We start from the raw sequence: 21,566 nt of genomic DNA, 5'->3' as shown, positions 1-21,566 counted from the left end.
GAAAACCACATTTTATCTCAAGGAGAATTCAATCGTGTGACATGTGGATTATAAGGGGTCAAGTATATAACCGTCTCCTTTGTGTCATGGAGTCAAGGACACAGCAATTCCAAATTTGTTGGGATGCAAACCACAGTTATACCCAGTTAGCAGCCTGGCCAAAAATCTCTGGTCATAATGGAATTACAGGCGTGTTTAAAAATTACCTCCCAATTTACCTGGGATGGTAACCTACCAAATTGTGTGAGATATTTTAGGTGGTAAAGTCAAGTTAAAATAAGGGAAATGACTCCTTTGAAAATTTTTAACCTCCAGGAAGAGTTAGGAATAGACACTTTAGAGATTCTATGGGCACCTGGGTGGCTCAGTCAGTTAATCATTTGCCTTTGGCTCAGCTCATGACCCCAGGGTCCTGGGATTGAGCCCTGCATTTGACTCCCTGCTCAGCGGGGAGCCTCCCTATCCCTCTGCCTGCTGCTCCCCCTGCTTGTGCTCTGTCAAAAAAAAATTATTTTTATTTATTTAAAAGACTTTATTTATTCATGAGAGACAGAGAGAGAAAGAGAGAGGGGGGTGCAGAGACACAGGCAGAGGGAGAAGCAGGCTTCATGCAGAGAGCCTGATATGGGACTTGACCCCGGGACCCCAGAATCACGCCCTGGGCCAAAGGCAGGTGCCAAATCATCGAGCCACCCAGGTGTCCCACAATTTTTTTTTTAAGAGATATTCTTGGATCCCTGGGTGGCTCAGCGGTTTAGCGCCTGCCTTTGGCCCAGGGCATGATCCTGGAGTCCCGGGATTGAGTCCCGCATCGGGCTTCCTGCATGGAGCTTCTCTCTCTGCCTGTGTCTCTGCCTCTCTCTGCGTATACACTCTCATGAATAAAAAAATAAAATCTTTAAAAAAAATAAATTTTCTAAACCACAGTATTAACATTTTTATGTTAAGAGGTCACTTTTGTTTATAGTTTTTTGCTTGAAAGAATCTCATATTTGAGATTAAAAATGCTGACTTAAGTAACTGAAATATATTTGTGTTTATACCAAGTTTAAAAACACTACTGGAATAGAGTGCAGTTAAAAATGTGGTGGGGGATCCCTGGGTGGCGCAGTGGTTTGGCGCCTGCCTTTGGCCCAGGGCACGATCCTGGAGACCCGGGATCGAATCCCACATCGGGCTCCCGGTGCATGGAGCCTGCTTCTCCCTCTGCCTGTGTCTCTGCCTCTCTCTCTCTCTCTCTGTGAGACTATCATAAATAAATAAAAATTAAAAAAAAAAATGTGGTGGTATGCCTGGGTGGCTCAGTGGTTGAGCATCTGCCTTTGGCTTGGGGTGTGATCCCGGGATTCGGGATAGAGTCCCACGTCAGTCTCCCTGCAAGGAGCCTGCTTCTCCCTCTGTCTCTGTGTCTCTCATGAATAAATAAAATCTTTAAAACAATTTTTTAAAAATGTGGAACTATGTGGTATTAAAATATCTAAGAAGGAGTTTTTGAAAAATGGAGTAAGACCTGTAAGCCAAACTTAAAAGGCCTAGGGGGGCACTAAACTTTTGGATTTATAACAAAAAAACCTATTTACCAACCCCAAACACTTAGAATGGACAAAAGAAGAAACTGACACATACCTTATTTTTAACTTTATTTTTATTGTCGACACTATTACAGATAGATAGAACAACCACAACCATATTAACAAACCAAAAACCTGTGCACAGAAACAAGATGAAGAAAATATATCAAGATGTTAACCACAGTCTTTGGATGGTGAAAATATGGGTGAGTTTCTCTTCTACATTTCTGCAACTTCAAAGTTTCTATAATGAATACATACAGTGTTTATAATGGAAATATATGTAATAAAGGTAGATTACCAAAACACTATGATAAAGACCATTTGAGGAAACCAACACAAAATATTTAACCATAATCCCACAACAACCACCCAACTATTTAACTGTTTTCCATATTTCTTCCCATCTTTAAACTCTATGTATACTTCTCATTAACATCCTAATTATCATAGACTGGTGCACAAATCAAGATGTTAACAGCAACTGTTGCTGGGTGTTGGGAATATGGATGAATTTCTTCTTTTCTTCTAGTTTACTGAATTTTCCAGTTTGCTATGAGTATGTATTACATTTGTGATGGAGAAATACATACATAAGATTTAATACCAAAACACCAAAGGTCATTCAAGGAATTTGAGACAATATATTTAACCATAATCCCACAATGACAACACTATTTTAATTATTTTCCATATTTTTTTAGACTTTATGCATACATATTTAATACCAGTATAATCACAAGCTTGTGCACTAAAACAAGATGGAGGAAATAGATCAAGATGTTAACAGTAGTTGTTGGGTGTTGGGTATATGGGTGACTTTTTTCTTTTCTAATTTACTGCATTTTCCAATTTTTCCTCTGGGTATGTATTATGCTCGTAATGGAAACAAACATAATAAACTTTGTTATCAGAACACTATTATAAGGAACATTTGAAAACATTAAGATGAAAGTATTTAACCATAATTCCACAAAGATAATGTAATAGCTATTTTGAATACACATTTTGACACAGTTATAATTATAAACCTGTGCACAGAAACAAGAATAAACAAGATGTTGAAGAGTGTATTTGTCTTTGGATGGTTGGAATATGGATTTTTTTCCTCCACTTTTCTGTATTTTCCAAGTGTCTGATAATGAGTTCAAATTATGTTCACAATGGAAACGTGATTATAAACCTTTTAGTAATACTACCATAAAGAACATTCAAAGAATTTAAGAAAATAATGCTCAACTATAAGCCTACAACAACAACACAACAGCTTTTGACTATAAGCATACATTTTTAATCAGTTATAATTGTAGTATAAATATAATTCTGTGTCCTGCTTTTTCCACTCAATATTCTGTAAATATATTTCCATGTTGCTACATAACTCTTCATGATTATCAATTTTAAACAGCTGCATAACAGCCCATGGATACCTTCATGTAATCATTCTGTTTGGCATTTATGTTGTTCCTAATTTTTCACTAACATAAGGTTGGAATGGACAGCCTGACATTAAGCAAGTTGTTTAATACTGGCAACAGTGATAAACCCAAATTCGCCCCAATAATATCAATGCTGGTTCCCATCTAAAGGGTCCTCCTGTGATGTGGGGCCTCAATGCTCCTTGGATGTCTATTCCGACCTCAGGTCTTTGTATGCAGCTGGCTCTTACCTACACTGAAAAGGCCCCTTCTTAACTGCCCAGGGGATCCTGCTCAGTTCATTCCCACTAACCTGGCCTTCTAAAGCCCTGCTTTCCATGTTTCCTTCTGTCTGCTTCCTTACCCTCCTAGATCTGGTGATGTATTAGGACTCCCTTTGGCTTTCCCATCTCTACTTCATGCTTTCAACACAACCTCCCTCGACTTTGGCATTCTCTGCAGCTCTGACATACACTTCCCAAACCCCAACCATTGTGGATCTAGGAGAGTGAGATTTAGACACATTCCCCCAGCAATGTGGGAATTAATAATTTTGCTTGCTCAAATTATCTGCTGTTATCTTTTGCTCACTTAATCTATAGATCCACTTACATTTTTAAATTTTTTTTTCCAGCCAACTCAAAGCCAAAAAATTTAATAGTCATTATGCAAGGGGAGGGGAAGCAAAAGGAACACAAGTGGTCCACAGAACAGGACACAGGAAACCTCAAGCTATGAGGTCGATTTGTGATTAAGTGGAAAACTGAGGTTATCACACAAATGTGACACTAATGGGTAGCTCGGAAATACTTAGAAGGGTTGAAAGAGGGAGGAACAGATGATAAGGAAACAAATTAAGGCTGCTGGGGAACCTGAGTCCATGTTAAGCTTAAGTTGACTGTAAAGAAAGTTTTTTTTTTTTTTTAAATTCTTAAAATGGAAGTTAGACACGGGGTGGAGGGTCAGACAGGTGAAGACAATAATTAAGCAATAGAAAGCTCTAAGGATACTAGCTCCTGGGCACCCAAGGTGCAAAATGATTTGTGGCAGTATAATACTAATGAAGCCACACTGCTACTTGTCTCTTAAGGCAGGAAGCGCACAAAGGAAGTGATGGAAGTTGTAAGCCTGCATCCTTATTTACAACATGAAAGCCTCTCCCTCTGGTTCTCAATCATCAGTAGGCACTACTGTGATCTAGTGATGGTTGCAATCCACTTTTTAAAGGCAAAAGCATAACATTTACAGGGAAAAGTTTCAGCTTTTGTAAATTTGCTATCAAACACACATCAAGTTGGTTTTAAAAAAAAACAAACTTGTAATATTTTTGCATGACAATCACTGCAAGGTACAATGTGGCAACCAACCACTTTGGGTCACAAAAGGCCAATCCACGTATTGTAAAAGCTTACACAGCATTAGGTTCCAAAGCATAAGGTTCCAAAGGGTTGGTGTAGACAAAATGGTTGAAGAGGAAGTTCCAAGTACTTCTCTTTTCAAACAGCAAAGAATAAAAGACACTTTAACCTTTCATGCTTACACTTTTACAGGAATACTTAAGGGTAAGGAACAACACAATTACTCAAAACAATACTGATGGGGTTCAAATAATGTACAATAAGTCTTTCTCAGAATCTAAGATACTTAGAAATATATTCTAATTTGTTGCTCTCTTCCTCCTCCAAAAAAAAAAAAAAAAATTCAGAGTACCAGGTAAGGTACTCTGCACAGTAAACTGTAACTGTATATCATAATAAATCCAAATATATGTGACTACTGTTTTGCTATGATATGCTATTTTATATACATTGCAGGGAACATTATATATAGGGTACAGAAGTGTCATTTACAGTTGACTGGGGCAATTTCTGTAATCTTGAAAGCTTCTAAGGTTTTCCCTCAATATGATTACTCAGATGAAAAGTAGGTGCTATAGCTTTCCCATATGCCTACACCAATGTTTGATGGGAGAGAGCTAAGACCAAGGGAGTTTCTACCTTTGGTCTCTTTCTAGTCTGAGTTTTCTGATGTTAAAAGTCAGGTGTGTATACGCCAAGATAAGTTTCCTTCTGACGTTATTATGGATTGGTTTGAAGTATCTGGTTTAGTAAGGGTCAAGTTCTAAATGAAAGTTTTCTAACCTTTATACTTGTGTTCTCAGCCAGTATGAGTATTCTGGTGTCTAGCAAGGGACAGGCGATCACTGAAAAGCTGCCCACAGACATCACATTTGAAGTACTTGTCATCTGCCCTATCATTGTCACTAGTGCTGGTGCTGGCATGTTCAGTGTAGTGTGAGCTTTCCCCATAGACATTTCCAGGCTCAAATATTATCACCCTGGCATGGGTTTTCAGGTGCTCACCATAGGCTGAGTTGGAAGTGAAGGTTTCTCCACATTCCCTACAGTCATAGTACGGTTCTTCAACCTGAATCTCTTGATCTTCACCTTCTTCTTCTGGGTCTTCGATCCCTGCCCCATCTGGCTCATCAGCATCTCCCTCTGGCTCTTCAGCCTTTCCCTCTGGCTCTTCAGCTCTTTCTTCTGGGTCTTCAATCCCTGCACCATCTGGTTCATCAGCATCTCCATTGGGCTGTTCAGCCTCTCCATTGGGCTGTTCGGCCTCTCCATTTGGCTCCGCAGCCTCCCCATCTGGCCCTTCAGCCTCTCCATTGGGCTCAGCAGCCTCCACATTAGGCTCGGCAGCCTCCACTTCTGGTTCAGCAGCCTCTACCTCTGGCTCAGCAGCTTCTACATTTGATCCCTGGATTCGTAAAACTTCTCGTGGAACAAGGACATTGGCTTCCACCTCTTGGGCTCCTTCTTCTTCCTCTTCTTCAAGATGAAGCTTCTGATGTTTATTGAGAACTGTGTTATGAATAAAGGACTTCCCACAGTCCTTGCATTCATAAAATGGTGAATCTCTTTTGGGAGGCTCAGTAAGAAATGAGGTGTGAACAAAGGAGGCCCCATAATCATAGGGCTCATCCTTCTCATGAATTCTCATGTGCTCCCTAAGGTCTGCCTGATTGAGGAAAGATTCTCCACATGTTTTACATTCATAGTGTTTCTCTTCGGTTTGGCTTCTCTGAAATTCAGTGAGGGCTAGGCCTGGACTGACTGCATCTTCACTTCTCTGGCCCTGCTCTGGTAAATCCTCTCCAGTATGAATTCTCATATGTTCACTAAGGACAGAGCCATGAATGAAGTCTTGTCCACACACATGGCATTGAAGAGATGTTCCTGCAGGAGGATTCTTCTGTGGGGCACGAGGCCTCCGCGGGTTAATGACCAAGGGTTGCACAAAAGGCTCATCGTACCTTCTATGGCCATAAAATTGATCTTGCTCATGGATTTTCTGATGCTCAAAAAGGAATGAGCTATGAACAAAAGATTCCCCACATGCAGGGCATTCATAGAGCTGCTCTCCGATATAATCTTTCTGATATTCACTGACAGAATGGGTATGGATCACAGAATGTGTGTACTCACGACTATCGATGAGATACTCTCTGCCATGTACCTTCTGATGATCCTTAAGGTCTGCGCGATGTGCAAAGCCTAGCCCACAGTCCTTACATCCATAGATTGTGTCTTCAGGCTCATCTTGCTCATCTGGCTCATCCTGTTCATCTGGCTCTTCCTGCCGAGGCTCTTCAGGCCGAGACTCTACCAGCCGAGGCCCATCAAGGCCTACGCCCTGAATAACAGAGTTTCCAAAGAGCTTCCGACCATGAAATTCCTCTCGGGCATAGATTTTCTGATGTGCACCAAGCTCTTCAAGGGTAGCAAAGCATTCCCCACACTCCTTACATTTGTTGTGCACTTGCTGTTCAGCAAAACTCGTCTGTGCTTGCTCTTCAGTGTAATTCATCTGTGCTGGCTGCTGTGCGTAACTCACCCGTCCTGGTTGTTCAGTATAACTCATCCGCACTGGGTGTTCAGAGTAACTCAAGTGCACTGGGTGTGCACTGTAACTTGCCTGTGCTGGTTGTTTGGCATAACTGGCCTGTGCTGGCTGTTTAGTGTAACTGGCCTGTGCTGGTTGCTTAGTGTAACTTGTCTGTGCTGGTTGTTCGGGGTACCTCATCTGCCTTGAGTTTGAGTGTTCAGCATAACTTGTCTGTGCTTGCTGTTCAGCGTAACTTGTTTGAGGGTCAGTAGAGGCTAAGCTGCGAATTACAGATCGTTCATAGTTTTTGCTTCCAGAGGGCTTCTTTCTATCGTGAATCTTCTGATGCTCAGTGAGGTCGGAGATACGAACAAAGGATTCTCCACACTCTGGACATTCATAGAATTTCTCTCTAGGGCGAAATGTTTGAGGTTCACCAAAACGTAGGGAGTGAATTACAGAGGTCTCATAGTTCCTATGCTCGATGTTTTTTTTCTTAGCACGAGCCTTCTGATGTTCTCGGACATTTGAGCTGGGAATAGAGGATTCACTGGACCCCTGACTGGGAAGACTTTTCTGAGGTTCGATACGGGATACACTTTGTATGACAGAGTCCTTGTGGTTGTTACTCTTAGCCCCTTCATAAGGGGTCTCTCTGGCAGGAGTTTTCTGTTGCTTATCACAGAGATTTGAGAGGTAAGTGGAGGATTCTCCCTTCTCATCACATTGAACGACTTCGTTTCCACTGCAATTTTTGGGAGGTTTGAAAGCAGCTAAGGTATGGATAACAGATGTTTCATATTTCTTTCCTTCAGAATTCTCTCCAGCATGGACTTTCTGATGTTCAATAACACCTGAGGTCTGAGTGGCAGATTCTGCAATCACTTGTGGTTTACTGGGCCCCACTGCACTGTGACAACTTTTCTGAGCTTTAGCAAAGGCTAAGCTATGAATAACAGACCTCTCGTATGGTTTCCTCTCACAGGCATTTTCTTTAGTGGGAATCTTCTGATTGTCATCAGGGTTAGAGCTAATGGTGAACGCCTTCTCATCCTCCTCATTTTCAGGTGGTCTTGTTATGGTATGACTCTTCTGAGATTCAGTGAATGGCACGCTATGAATGACAGACTTCTCGTACCCCCTGCCTTCATATAGGTTCTTTCGAGAATGAATTTTCTGATGCTCACTGAGGTCTGAGCTTTGCCGAAAGGCATCCCCACCATCCTTAAAATCATAGAGCTTCTCTTTTGAGTAAGATTTCTGATGCCTTTTAAGGGACTGACCAGGAATAAAGGTCTCCTCACACACTTTACCTTTATTTTCAAATAGGTTTCCTCTAGTATGGATCTTCTGATGTTCTTTCAGGGATGAGCTGTGATGGAAGGTCTCCCCGCACACCTTACATTCATACATTTTCTCTTTACCATACATTTTCTGAAGCTCATTAAGGCTGGGTTTAAAGGCTTCCCCACGCTCATTATCTTTGTCATCTCTACCATGTGTTTTCTGGTGGTCAATCAGGGCAGAACTATGAAGGAAGGTTTCCTTACACACCTTACATTCATAGAATTTATCTTTTCCATATATTTTCTGAAGCTCACTAAAGGTTGGGCTAGGCATGAAGGGCTCCTCATACTCCTCATCATTACATTCTGCAAGATGCTCTCTAGCATGAATTTTCCGATGTTCAGCAAGAGCGGTACTCTTACTGAAGGTTTCCCCACACTCCTTACATTCAAAGCGTTTCCCCCCAGCCTGACTTTTCTGAACCTCACTGACAGCCACACTATGAATAAACGATTCACCGTACTCATAGAGGTTCTCTCTAGTATGCATGATCTGATGTTCGACAAATTCTGAAATCACACTGAAAGACCTCCCACACTCATCACACACATAGGGCATTGCCCCAAAATCAAATGGGTGCGACTCGGTGAAGGAGGGTGCACTAAGGCTGCTCATACTCATGGCTTTTCTCATTTCACTACATTCAAAAGGTCTCTTCCGCGCATAGCCTTTCTGCTCATGAACTGAACCCTTCCCATCTGTGTCAAACTGATAGCGCCTTTTCCTTTCAAGAACTCTCTTTTTGGAAACAAGACTCGAATTCATATTAAAGCCTCCCCCAAAGGCATTCCCTTCATAGCCCCTCTCCTGAATCACTGACTCTCTCTTGTTGAATGAAACTCCTTTCCAGTCATTTTCTGGCCTTCTGGGGAACCTCTGTGACCGATCGTTAGATTCTCTGGCCCTTCCCGATTTGGAGTTACGTGAAACATCCTTGATGAATTTTTCCATTATCACCCCGTGCGAAGATTCATCTTCACAAATCCCCCGCCGATGGGCCAACTTTTTGGTTTCAGGTGTGGTTTTCAGCCCTGGAAAGAAACCTCAATGTAAATACGCCCTAGTCCCTGCACCTGCACAGAATAAGAGTGGGACTTGGGAGATGATGGTAAGAGATTTACCAATATGTATGTATAGCTCCTGTCTCACTAACCAAAGTAGCTGCTAGCTGTGGTCTGCCTAGGGCTTACCTCGACTGGTGCTCGGGTAGGCGCCTCTCTTTGATCTCGATGAATGGCCTTGTGTCATGTGCGAGTGGCCATCGTCCTCGGCAAGCTGAACCCCTGTTCACAAGAATAATATGACCTACAACTTAGACAGCTATAGTCAAGCTGGGTATAAGATTCATTACCATAAGATGGTGCCTACCTTCCTACAAACCACTGACAGGAGGTGGCCCACACCCAACTCCCTGAATGTCTTCTAGGTGCAGCTCAACATCCTATTGTTCACTTCCCAGCTGATTCTAGCCAAAATTGTAATTAAGTCTATTGTTTCCACCTAGAAATATGTACAGGGATGACCCATGTCCTGAAATCCAGTGCATCATTTTTCGTCTTCACCCTCCTGTAACCACCTTTTAAATCTGACACCCTCTTTTTCACTGGCCTCCATGGTTCTCTTCTTCCTTGACTCTGTTTTTCCAGCTGTTCTCTGAACACCAGAGCTCCTGAAGGCTACACTGCCTTGCACAGCTCTCTCTTCCCAGCACCAGACCTGCACAGCCAACTGCCCACTACAACTAGAGCTAGATGACTTCAAGGACAGTCCAAACGTGAACTCAGGATCCCACTCTACACATGTATTTAAAAAGCTTTACTGCCACCTCTCTAGAAAAAGTACCAACTCTTGTGGCAAGAGACACCTGGTACAATACACTCTTCCCCTAAAGCCAGAATGATTTTTCAAAACATAAACCTCATCAATCTACTTCTCTGCTTGACATATTTCAAAGGCTTCTTTTATTACCCTTAAAGTCCAAATATATGAATGTCAACTCTAATATCACACAGTTTTAAGAATAAAGGTGACGAGAAGCTCCAATGACTAGGTCTGGAGTACGTGACCGAAGCAGCTGCTTACCAAGAGAGAGCAGTTTCCTATAGTTCTCCATGTTGTCCTGAATCGGGTTCTGAGGCTTCCTGTCCTCAGTCAGGTTCACAACGTCCTGGTATGACACTGCATCCTAAAATACCAAACACAGACCTCTCAATAGAGTTTTTCTATGGGCATCTGAGAGAGAATTCTGGCACCATGGGTGCTACACATACAAAGATATGTAGAAAGTGCTCACAATGTTTGGGGTTCTGAGTGATCCAAGGCAAGTTTTACTACGGACCTACTTTGTACCTACCTTGGCGCTATACTCTGAGGAAGATCCAAAAGACGTATGACACATATTCCTTGCCCTCATGCAGCTTATAATTTGGTTGGAGAGAAAAGACTCATGAAACAATTAGAGAACAATAATCAATAAAGTGGGGTACAGATAATAAGTGCTAAACAGGTTCAGCAGAGGAACAGTTTAGGATTTTATAGAGGGGTTTGGGTGGGACTCTAAGTGGTTAAGACTCTGACACAGAGAAAAGGAATTAATGGGAGAGCTTCAACAGGCCAAACATTAACCATGTGTAGCATGTGCAGGGACAGAAGGAGAGCGTGTCTCAGCAGACATCTGGTCACAAAGTGTGACGTAGGCATCTGTCTACAGTCCCACTATGTCCTGTGCTCACCTTCACTGTACAACATGGATACATGGTGAGCTCTTCCAGAGGACAAGTTCCAAATAGCCCAGATGGAACTCTAAGCTTGGAATGCCTTCATTTTATAGCTGCCTCTTCTGATTTAACAACTACATCTCAAAATAATTTTAAAATTCTCTGCATTACTCAGAAGAGTCTTCTGTGTAGGATCTTATGGGACTTTTTTTTTTTCTTTTTTTCTTATTTTTTTTTCTTATGGGACTTTTTCTCGCTGCTGCACAAAGATGTCACTGGCCTCAGGGAGGTGTGGTTCCATGGAGTATTGCACCAAGGCCTGGAGACAGACTTAAGGATGGACACGCATCATGGGAAGCCCACGTTTTGAAGCCAGAGGAAACTCAAGGGTCAAAGGAAAACTGTACCATTTATGAGCCATGCAACCTTGGGAACAGAAAACTTTCTGAGCCTCAGGTTCTTCATCTGTAAAATGGAGAGCTAGGCACCAACCTGCCTTGCACTATTGTGGGTGAAGATTTTCAGCAACATGATGCGTTGTTTAAAAATCAAGAAAAATTATGTAAAGAAAATGTAAATTACTATAGTACTATGTAAAAGATATTTTGATATTAAATTTATTATAGTTAGTTTCTGAGAAGCAGCATGGACATTACAGCCATGTAAAATATATCAGAAAAAGTATGCGCACAATTAGATGGATCTCCTATGGAGAAAGACAGGCACATACACTGGGATTTAAAAGGAAAGCTTCATTTATGCAACTGCCAATATCCAATGATAAAAAACAAAAACCACAACCAAAACTAAGCAGAGCTTCAAAAATGGAATTCTTTCTAGGTCCAGGCTGAAAATTCCTAACAATGAACAAGCTACATAGCCCAAGAGGTACTGCAAACTCAGTTCAACTGCCACCCTATAAAGCTAAGTGCATCATTTTTGCTGAGTGTCAATTTCCTTCTGTCCAACAGCAAGTTCAATAGCAAAAGCTGTGCTATGTTCCGATTTGTGACACTACTTCCTAAGTCCCAGCACTGGTTTATCATACTGTGAAGGAAAGAATGGGTAGGAACATAAATGCATTTGTAGTGAGAGGAAGGAAACCAGGGCTCCTAACTTGGGGGATTAGCAGAGGAACAGATGAGGTCAAGAACATGGACACAGAGAATCAGAAGGGTCACCATGCCTGGTGTTGACAGACCCCCAAGGGCAATGGCAAAGAGAAGTGGCTATTTTTCATATTCTTCTCTCCATTTGCCTGAGTAAAATAAATGCATGTTAAATTTTGAACTACGTTGTTCCTATGAAAGAAAAATGATGCTCTGATTTAAAATGAAGTTAATCTATGTAAGTGGCCATCTCTAAAGCAGTTGGTCAATATAATCGAAATGGCATCTAAATTTGTACAAGATGCAGTCAAGTACCACCTGAATGAGCACCGCCCAGAGAGCAATGCGGCATAGCTTCCCTTTCAGAATCCACACCATTAGTGATTCAGAGATCTACAAACACTGGTAAAAGATGATGAGGATTTTCTGTTGTGCACATCCTCAAGATATAATTTACATCTGCTGCTGCTGCTGCTATTCCTACCACACTAAGTTAGGAGCAATCAGTGGCTTCTAGACTTTTAGATGACAGCCCTAGAGCGTACTCTTCTCAGTGTCAAAGAATGGCATTCTTTTTTTAAGTAGGCACCATACCCAGCATGGAGCCCAATATGAAACTTGAACTAAAGACACTGAGATCAAAACCTGAGCTGAAAAAAAAAAAAAAAAAAAAAAAAAAACCTGAGCTGAAATCAAGAGTTGGATGCTTAACCAACTGAGCCATCCAGGCTCCCATCAAGGAGGGGCATTTAAAAGGCAAAATAAGACAATAGCCAATTACTAATCTATCACCTTTATTTCATAATTTTAACACTACCAAAATAAGGACACTTACATTTCTCATTTCCCCACATATCACAGTGAAAACTTAGTTCCCATCTGGCACAGCAGTGCTCAGGAGTCACTGATATTCATCACAGACCACCTACATGGGTGGCAAACGCATATCAATTAGACTTTTTTCACCATCAAGTTTAAGAGAGAGTCTATGATTTTTTTTTTAATCTAGATTCCTAAAATTTTGGTCATTTTGGTTTCTTCAAATAAGGCAGCAAAATTAGCAACAAACTAAGTACGTCACAAACTTCAATTGTTTCCCTGGCATATGGGCATCTGGCCTGGAGGAAGTGAGTCACCTCTGACCTTCTTCCACATCCCCTCCCCTGTCAGTTACTCTTGCTGCAGGAGCTCTGCTTTCAGTATCTGGACCCTATCCTTCCTTCTCATACACACCTGTGGATCCTTGCTTGCCTTCAGGACAGAGGACAAAGGAGAGACCTCTCAGGGTAAGATACAAAGCCCTCTGTCAGCTGATCCCAAATCATATATCCCACTGCAGGAACCATTATTAATATATCTCAGTGCACTGGGGATAGAATTGAGCTCTTTGCTTGGCTACAGGACACCAGTGACCAGGCCTACCCGTGCCTCAGGCTATCTTGGGTCTCTTGCCCTTTATGTTCTGGCCAACCTGGTCTTTGGTTCCTGCCTCAGGGCCTTTGCCTGGGCTCTGACTACAACACTTTACCCAGCCAACCGTTCCTGTCTTTCAGATGTCAAAAGTTACTGCCTTCAAGATATTTCTTTTCAAATCTAAATCAAGACCCCCATGACAATTTGTCATAACCCCCAATTTTTCCTTAGCAGCAGTCTGTATAACGAGCAGTCATATATGGTATTTATATATAAACTTATTACTTATTTGTGGGATTGTTGAATGCCCTTCTCTGTTGTAAGGTTCAGAGTTTCCAGGGCATTCAGGGATCCTAATTATCTCAACCGCCACTGTACCCCCCGACATGGGGGAAGTCCTTATTATTAATAGTAAGATCAGATGCAGGCTCCACACACTCAGCCACCCCCTTCCTCTCAGAGCCCTTTCCATGCTATGGCTCCTCTTCATAATGCCACGTTGTACATCACCTTTGTTCTTAAAGGTCGGCTCAAATCTCAAGTCCTTTTTTCCTTCACCAATTTTCTAGCACATCACCTCTTAAAGTTACAGCCATAACCACTGACAGGTAGGCTGTGCCAACCACATGCCAGGCATCATATTAAGCACTTCACAAGTACATAAGAATCGCACTCACTCCTCCCAGCAACCCTGTTAAGCCAATCGCCACATCCATCCTGCAGATGAGGAAACTGAGGTTCAGCTTGCTTAAGTAAATGGTTGGAGGCTGCACACCCAACAGCTGGCAGAGTTGGGCTTCGAACCCAGCTCACGTTGGCTATAGAGCCTCTGCTCTCCTTTGCCAGTTTGCTGTATGGCTTTGCAACTTCCCTGGCTCCCCACAGTGGGTTGGCCAGAAAGATCTCCAGAATAGTTCTGCTTCCCTGGCCCCAAAGGGAACAACTGACATGACCAAAGTACCACATGACCCAGATGCTGAGCGGATAAGTGTTCCTTCTGACTACATGGATAAATGAGAAAATGGGAGTCACCCCAGCCACTTGCCACTTCTGGGAAAGGGCATGGGCTCTTTGCAGGGAATAACTGGCCCCAATCCCTGCTGGGATTATAGGGAGTGGATGAATTACAGGGAGTGGATTACCCTCTCTCGGTAAAGAAAGGCATTTCTGCCATGAAAGGAAGATGGCCTTTCCAGAAAGAGAGGAAGCCTAAGCATACCTGGGATCTTGACTCATAATCCATCACAGAATCCCTACGTTTGCACTCTCTTTCCATCGCAAAACTTGTTTTCTCCATCAGAGGAAGGGAAAGATCCCGTTGAGGAAGTCCTGGGAAGAGAAAAGGCATTGGGAAGGAACAAGAACCAGTCTAACCCTGCATACTCATCAAGGACATCAGAGTGTGGGACTTACTGCTTCTGGGATTCCTGGTATATGGCCAGCGGTCTCGAGACTCCAGGTCTCTGCTTCTGCCTCTCCGCTCCCTCTCCCGGTCCCAGTCTAGCTCCCAGTCCCGTTTCCGATCTCGGTCCCAGTCCTGGTCCCATTCCCGGTCCCGGTCACCTGAGAAAGCCAGACACTGGTTAACAAGTGCTTGGACACCTGTGCTCTCCCTCCACGTACACACATAGCACTTGGGAAAGGAACACTCTCCTTGCTCCTCCCTTAAGGAAATGGATCCCGCTCTGAGGTCTCCAGACTCCCTAACAGGATCTGGGCTCTTCCTATTACCCTACACCTGGAACCCCACCCATTGCTGGAGGCTTTGCCTAAGTGGGGCACATTGCAAAGCAAGTTCCAAAGGCTGGCTTAGAGGTTAATTCTTCTTCGAACACTTCTGTTGGTTTCCCAGTTCCTACACAGACAAGCCCACACTCAGGACAATGACATCAGACCCTCTACTGTTGGGTTCACCCCTGACAATCTTCATAGACACATTACACTACTTCAACAAAACACATCCCCTCCCCAAAAGCAAGCCTCCTTTTAAAAAGGTCACTGAAGAACCTTTAGCCAAAAAAAAAATCAGCTTTTAGAGAGAGTAGTGATGAACTTTGCCCCTCACAGTGGGGAGGCTGTGGATATACCTTCAAACAGCCTGCTACAAATTCCAACAGCTTTAAATACTGTCTCATTATTTAAAAAGAAAATTGTATTTCATGCCACATACTAGTGTCTTTGATATTAAAAATGTCTCTTTAGGTCATCAATTAATTTACTTTCCCCTCAGACCTGTAAGTAGCAGCAGTGGCCCTGGGGAAGGAGCTGCTATCTTCACTGAAGGTTTCATGCCCACTGCTGTACTTCCATGCCACGTGGCAGGCTTGGTGAAGGGAAGCTAGGTTGAAGTCTGGAAGCATGCCCCAACAGGGGCATATTCTGACAGGGTTACTCACTGCAGAAAGAAGAGGCGGAGCGTGGTGGTGGGGACTCTGCTCCCTTTCGGCTCATGCTGTCTTCACTGTGGAGGTCACTGTTGTTGTCGTCTGAGAGGACACCAGACAATGACTTAATGCTTTATCACCTCTTGCCTGTGTTCTCAAATAGCTCCTCCAAGTGGAGTCTGTCCTTGCCCCGACCACACTACCCACCCTCCAGAGCAAGCTAGAGTGGTCAGATCCTCTCATTCCTCAGCTTCCTACTGCTCCTTGGTGGGCAATGTGACTGCAACTCCTCTCCCATCTCACCTCTAAACAGCAGCCACAGATACCTCTCTGGGATAACACACCCTCTGTTTCACAAAAGGGAACCAGGCCCAGGGCTGTGAGGCCCACAGGGGCTCACCAGTTCCTCACGGAGACCCTCACTTAAGTATTGCTCTTCCTTCTCACACCACCCTGGGGTGGTGGTCCTTAACCAAGGCATTCTACTTCCCAGGTGACATTTGGCAACATCATGTTGTGGCTGTCACGGCTGGGGGGATAGTGCAACTGGCACCCTGTGGGTAGAGAGGGGCAAGAGGTGTCACTGTACGTCCTATATCGAGCTGGCCCCCCAGAAGAGAATGATCAAGCCTCCAACACAAGCAGTGCTGAGGCTGCGAACCCCAGGGAGCTCACACTCCCCTGACTGCCTCAACATGCTTCTATAAAGTCTCACCTCCTGGCTCATACATCCCCTTGTAATTTTCCAGGAGAGTAACTAGCTTCTCACAGTTCTCTGGCTTTTTTGCCCGCACCCAAGGCTTGATCTTTTCTGGAAGGATGGTCAGGTATTGCTCAAGGACCAAGAGCTCAATAATCTCCTCCTTAGTGCGAGTCTCCGGCTGCAACCAATCGAGGCAGAGGTTTCTGAGTTTGAACAGCGTCTTCCGAGGCCCAACAAATTCCACGTAGAGGAAATTCCGAAACCTCTGATGAAAGAATTCAGGGTCAGTTGCACCTTCTCTTATGGTGGCATCCGGCTCCTTAGTCAAGTCACTGTCTAGCTCATACACATCTGGAACCCAAGACTTCTTGGGTTTGGTGGCAGACAAGTACTTTGGAGGCAGCATTTTTCTAAGTAAAATTTTCACTGGAGGAACCAAACATGAGTCAACAGGAAAGACGCAGCAGCCTGTGACAGTCAGTACTCAGGGACCTGTAGATCGTAAGGAGATATACACATGTCCCAGAAGTTGAGGATCAGGCAGCAGAGTGGGGCTGCCCTACATGGGGCATCAATAATGCTTTGTGAACAGGCCAAGGGGGCTGGGATGCAAAAACCCACAATAAACAGACACACACATAGCACACAAAGTTGGCCTCACATGGGAGCTACAACCAGGACCTCTTGGCACCGCTCAGACCCCTTTCAAAGTTAGCCCTACTACTAACTGGTTTTGTGACTGTGGGCAACTATTCAATGTCCTGGAGTCTGTACCCTTATTTACACATGGGGAACAAAAAGCCCTCAGCACCTTTAAAACTGTGAAATTAAGTAAGTCAATATACCTAAAGGCCTAACTACCCCATGTCTACACATGGGAAATGCTCAAGGTAGCCATTACTGAAACCGGAGGTCAATTTTTTTCTCAGCAAAGATGGAAAGGAGGCTATAGGGAATGGGGACCAAATTGCCATTTCTGATTATTCCTGAACATCTCCATTGTTGTGGAAAGTTCTACTGGCCAGAGTGGCACAGTCTGCAGGTATACTTAGGAATCCTTCCATCAGCACCGCACACTCTTCTGATGAGTGCGACTCCCAAAACCCAGTCTGAGGCTCTGCTAACAGCACTTCCTCAGGTAGGCTTCTTGATGTACTTCATCTCTTCGGTGTTGCAAGCACTCATCACATTTATTTTTAAATAGTTAACATGCCCCTCTCCCTATAGCAAACTGTAAACTCTACTAAATGGATTGATTAGAGATTAACTTTTCTATTCTTGTATCCTCTAGTGCCTGCCTGACACAAAGTCAGGTATCAACACTGAAATAACATACTGAAAATAACAAACACAAATCCACTTTAGATTGGTTTTAGATAAAGGCATATGTTACTGTGTGCCTGCAGAAACACAGCAAAGTTTCTGGGGAGAGAGAACATCCTGGGTTAACCTCTGCCACTGCTTTTAAAAGACATTCTGGTGTGTCGCCTCCTTTCCCCCCCACCCTTTTCTAGCAGCCCCTTCTTGGTATTCCTAGACAAATGGGTGGGAAGCCATTGGGGGTATACATGAAGCTATCTTACAATGCTGCCTAGTACACTGGGGGAAAATTAAATGCAATTTTGGTGAAGCTACAGAAACCCTATACAGGTGATAAACACATTATTCTGTAAGAATATGATACAGTGGCCATCAAACTTCTTCATGCAATAGCCTTGATCAATCTTGCCAAGGTTTATTTGTCTGGAAAGAAACAGCTTTGATAATCCTCTGTAGTTTTCATTTATTTCCCTCATTGTCTTCATTTTTATTATCTGACCATCTTTTTTGAAAAATCCTTTAGACTGAGTATAACGTAACCAGTTAAGGCTACACATTTCTCCCTGTGGACAGCCACAAATAGTATGAGGGAATAGGCACTCTGGGAACACAGTGTAGGCTTGGGTGGGTCAATTTATTCACCTGTCAGTTTTGTACTTCTGGCTTTACTTCCAGAGAAGAACTAAAGCATATGCAGCATAGTCTCTGCTTTTGTTTTAAAAGGAAACCAGCACATTTAAAAGTAAGAGGTCTTTTTTTAAAAATATCTAAAGAGAAAACAAGGTGTTTATTATTTAGGAGTAAATGTAGCAAGCAATGCCATGCTGGGTCCCCCTGGCAGTGATAGGCTTGCACTCTATTCATGTACACACTGTTCTCCCATGCCCTCTCCCACCTCTGTCCTCGGGAGCACCAACCTCACAAACACAATCCATCACGAATGTGAATGAAGCACTGCCTCCCTGACTGCCCTGTCCTAGGGCAGGTACCAACAGAGAGAAGGGTACTAGGTCATACCCCTCTGGGCAGAAGATTCCAAAGCAGGGGAAGGAAAGGGGCAAGTGTTAAGGTTCTGGGGAACTGGTGGGATACTCTGGATCAGAAAACAGTCAATTTCACACAGGACTTGGCTAAAAGGTACTGTCTCTGACAAAAGCACCATTCTCAAAAACCAGCATGCCTGAATGGCAAAGACACAAGGGCAGAAAGCCCAAGTCTGCTCTTGGCATCCAGATTCCAGAGAAAACCCCAGTCCCCTAGAAAACACTAGTCCAACTTCCTGGAGGCAACAGGATACCTGTTTGGGAATAAGATCCTTTCTGGAACTTCAGAACAAGCAGCTATCCACAGGAACAGAGTCAAAATGCCAGGGACCTGCAGACATTTTAAAGAAAAAAAATACATGGACAAATAAACATGAAAGAAATGTAAAAAGAGTGTCAGAAAATTAATTCTCCAAATGTCTGTGAACTCAGCATTAGAGATGAGGCCTTATATATCCTATTCAAGAAAAGGCCAATTCCCATGTCATATAAACGAACCAAAGAGAAAGAGAGAGCTTTCAAATTATCTTTATGAAACCAGAGTAATTAAAAAACCCAAGACAAAGCTAGCACTAACAAACCACAGACCAAAGTCAGTTATAAAAGCAGACACAAAAGTGTTTAACCCTATCACTGTTGAACATGATTCTACAGAGTTCTAGCCAATTACAAGGCAAGAAAAACAAATCTGAAGCATAAAGAAAGATCTAAAACTATCATTTAGTCATATAAGACTCCACTCAGATACTGTGATCAATGGATCACAATAAGGAATCACTGATAACAGACTCCCTAAAATGTACCAGCAATTACAAATTTTAAAAAATGGGAAGAGAACTACTATTGTAAAGATAGAAAAGATTTAATAAAAGGTAACGACAACCATGTTAATAAAACTACAAATTATATTATAATAATAAAAGACAATAACTGAGAAGACATAATATAATTATGGGAGATATATGGATCTAGCATATTAAAGTTCTGAAACCCCCCCCAAATTAATCTATACTATTTAATGGAACCTCAAAGAATATTAACTTTGGCGAACTTGGCAGTGATTCTAAAGTTGACATGGAAGAATTCCATTTCTATCAATATTTTACAAACTCATGTATCAAAAGGCCAACAAATCATACATAACATTTAAAAAATATTTTAACATAATCTCAGGTAAGAAAGTTATTTTATAATATGCCTGAAGGCAGAAAAACTACATAAAAATAACAAATGATGGTTTTGTTTATACCACCAAAGCCAATGAAATACAACAAAAAAGATGCACTAGTAATTTATGACAAAAGAAACGGATTCATTTAGGAATTTCTTAGTCTGAGTTGACAATACATAGTCGAGTGTTCAGTATTGGCATGAAAAGTGGCATTTACAAACTAGTAAGGAATGTATGAGTTACTTTAATAAAAACTAGCCAATCATTCACTTAAGGGAAAAAATTACCATATATAAAAATGCTAAAACTAAAATCAAAATAAAGTAAATAAAAGATTACTTTTTATAATTATGGAACAAGGATGGGCATTTCTAACCTGACAATAAGGGGTGCCTGGGTGAGTTTCTGCCTTTGGCTCAGATCATGATCCCAGAGTCCTGGGATCGAGCTCCACATCGGGCTCCCTGTTCAGCAGGGAGTTTGCTTCTCTCTTTCTCTCTTCCCCTCCCCCTGCTCTCTTTCTCTCTCAAATAAATAAAAATCTTAAAAAGAAAATAACCCAGGGCAGCCTGGGTGGCTCAGCGGTTTAGCGCCTGTCTTCGGCCCAGGGTGTGATCCTGGAGACCCGTTAACTGCAAAATGGGACACAGCAAAGTGTATAGCATTCTAAGAAACTATAAAAACAGATCCATTTACTTAGATGATTTCTGTAACGATATATAGGAGACTATTAATAGTGATTAATAAGGACTGGCCTCTGGAGAAGGGAACTGGGGGCTGCCAGGAAGAGAAGGGAAACTTACTTTTTCACTGTATATTCTCCTTTTTTTTTGTTTTTATTTTATTTTTTTTACCATGAGCATGTATTACCTAGTCAAAAAAATAAATCCAAAGTTAAAAACAAAACAAGAAACAAAAGAACTAGTAGAGGCCTTAGAGACTGTGCTGCCCATTGAATGGATGCATGTAACACTGACATCTTAATGCTGGGGCGGGGGGGTCTCCTCCCTTCCCTGCCCATCCCACCCTACTGGAGTCCAAGGTCACACAATAAACCAGATGGCGGGCAATTTAGAAAACCCCAAAGAATCAACTTTGGAACTTCTGAAACCCAGAAATGACATGTAGAAATTGCAGCTATAAGTTGAATATACTCTTCAGGTCTCCAGCAATTATTATGCCATCCCCTATCCTAATGATTCTCCCTCTGAAACCTAACTGACAGACCTATCTGCCCACAGATACAATTCTCAAATATGTTCACAGAGGCATCATTTACTTGCAACAGCAAAGAACAGGGACAGGGAGAATGCTCAAGCAGAATTCCAACAGCAGACATGAAAATAAAAATTTTCTGTACTATAAAAAACAACCAAAACAAACCAGACAAGGAGGAGGAAAAATATTTTGCAACATAGGTGATAGTTAATATTCAAAATGTGAAAAGCTCTTAGAAAGAGCAACAGAAAGATAAGTGTC

General features: G+C 42.5%; 1 protein-coding gene across 12 annotated transcripts in view; it reads right to left on the bottom strand.

Annotated features, from left to right (window-relative positions):
* Positions 1 to 1,627: 1,627 nt before the first annotated feature.
* Positions 1,628 to 21,566, bottom strand: part of PEG3 (paternally expressed 3) — a 32,400-nt gene continuing 12,461 nt past the window's right edge. For 7 of the 12 annotated variants that reach the window (XM_035712596.2, XM_049098248.1, XM_035712595.2 and 4 more), the window contains 9 exons: positions 20,891 to 20,957; positions 19,171 to 19,247; positions 16,566 to 17,045; positions 15,863 to 15,952; positions 14,880 to 15,029; positions 14,686 to 14,795; positions 10,310 to 10,412; positions 9,418 to 9,510; positions 1,628 to 9,258 (listed from right to left, as the gene is read on the bottom strand). In XM_035712596.2, the coding sequence (XP_035568489.1) occupies positions 5,147 to 9,258; positions 9,418 to 9,510; positions 10,310 to 10,412; positions 14,686 to 14,795; positions 14,880 to 15,029; positions 15,863 to 15,952; positions 16,566 to 16,959 (5,052 nt within the window). In that variant the 5' untranslated portion in view covers positions 16,960 to 17,045; positions 19,171 to 19,247; positions 20,891 to 20,957 and the 3' untranslated portion in view covers positions 1,628 to 5,146. The remainder of the gene's footprint in view (positions 9,259 to 9,417; positions 9,511 to 10,309; positions 10,413 to 14,685; positions 14,796 to 14,879; positions 15,030 to 15,862; positions 15,953 to 16,565; positions 17,046 to 19,170; positions 19,248 to 20,890; positions 20,958 to 21,566) is intronic. The other 5 variants (XM_025423724.3, XM_025423723.3, XM_025423728.3 and 2 more) reach the window with 3 other exon arrangements.

This window comes from Canis lupus, chromosome 1 (assembly GCF_003254725.2).
Source record: "Canis lupus dingo isolate Sandy chromosome 1, ASM325472v2, whole genome shotgun sequence".
Classification (NCBI taxonomy): Eukaryota; Metazoa; Chordata; class Mammalia; order Carnivora; family Canidae; genus Canis; species Canis lupus.
The sequence above is the reverse complement of the archived record's forward strand: the minus strand, read 5'-3'. Positions and strand labels throughout refer to the sequence as shown.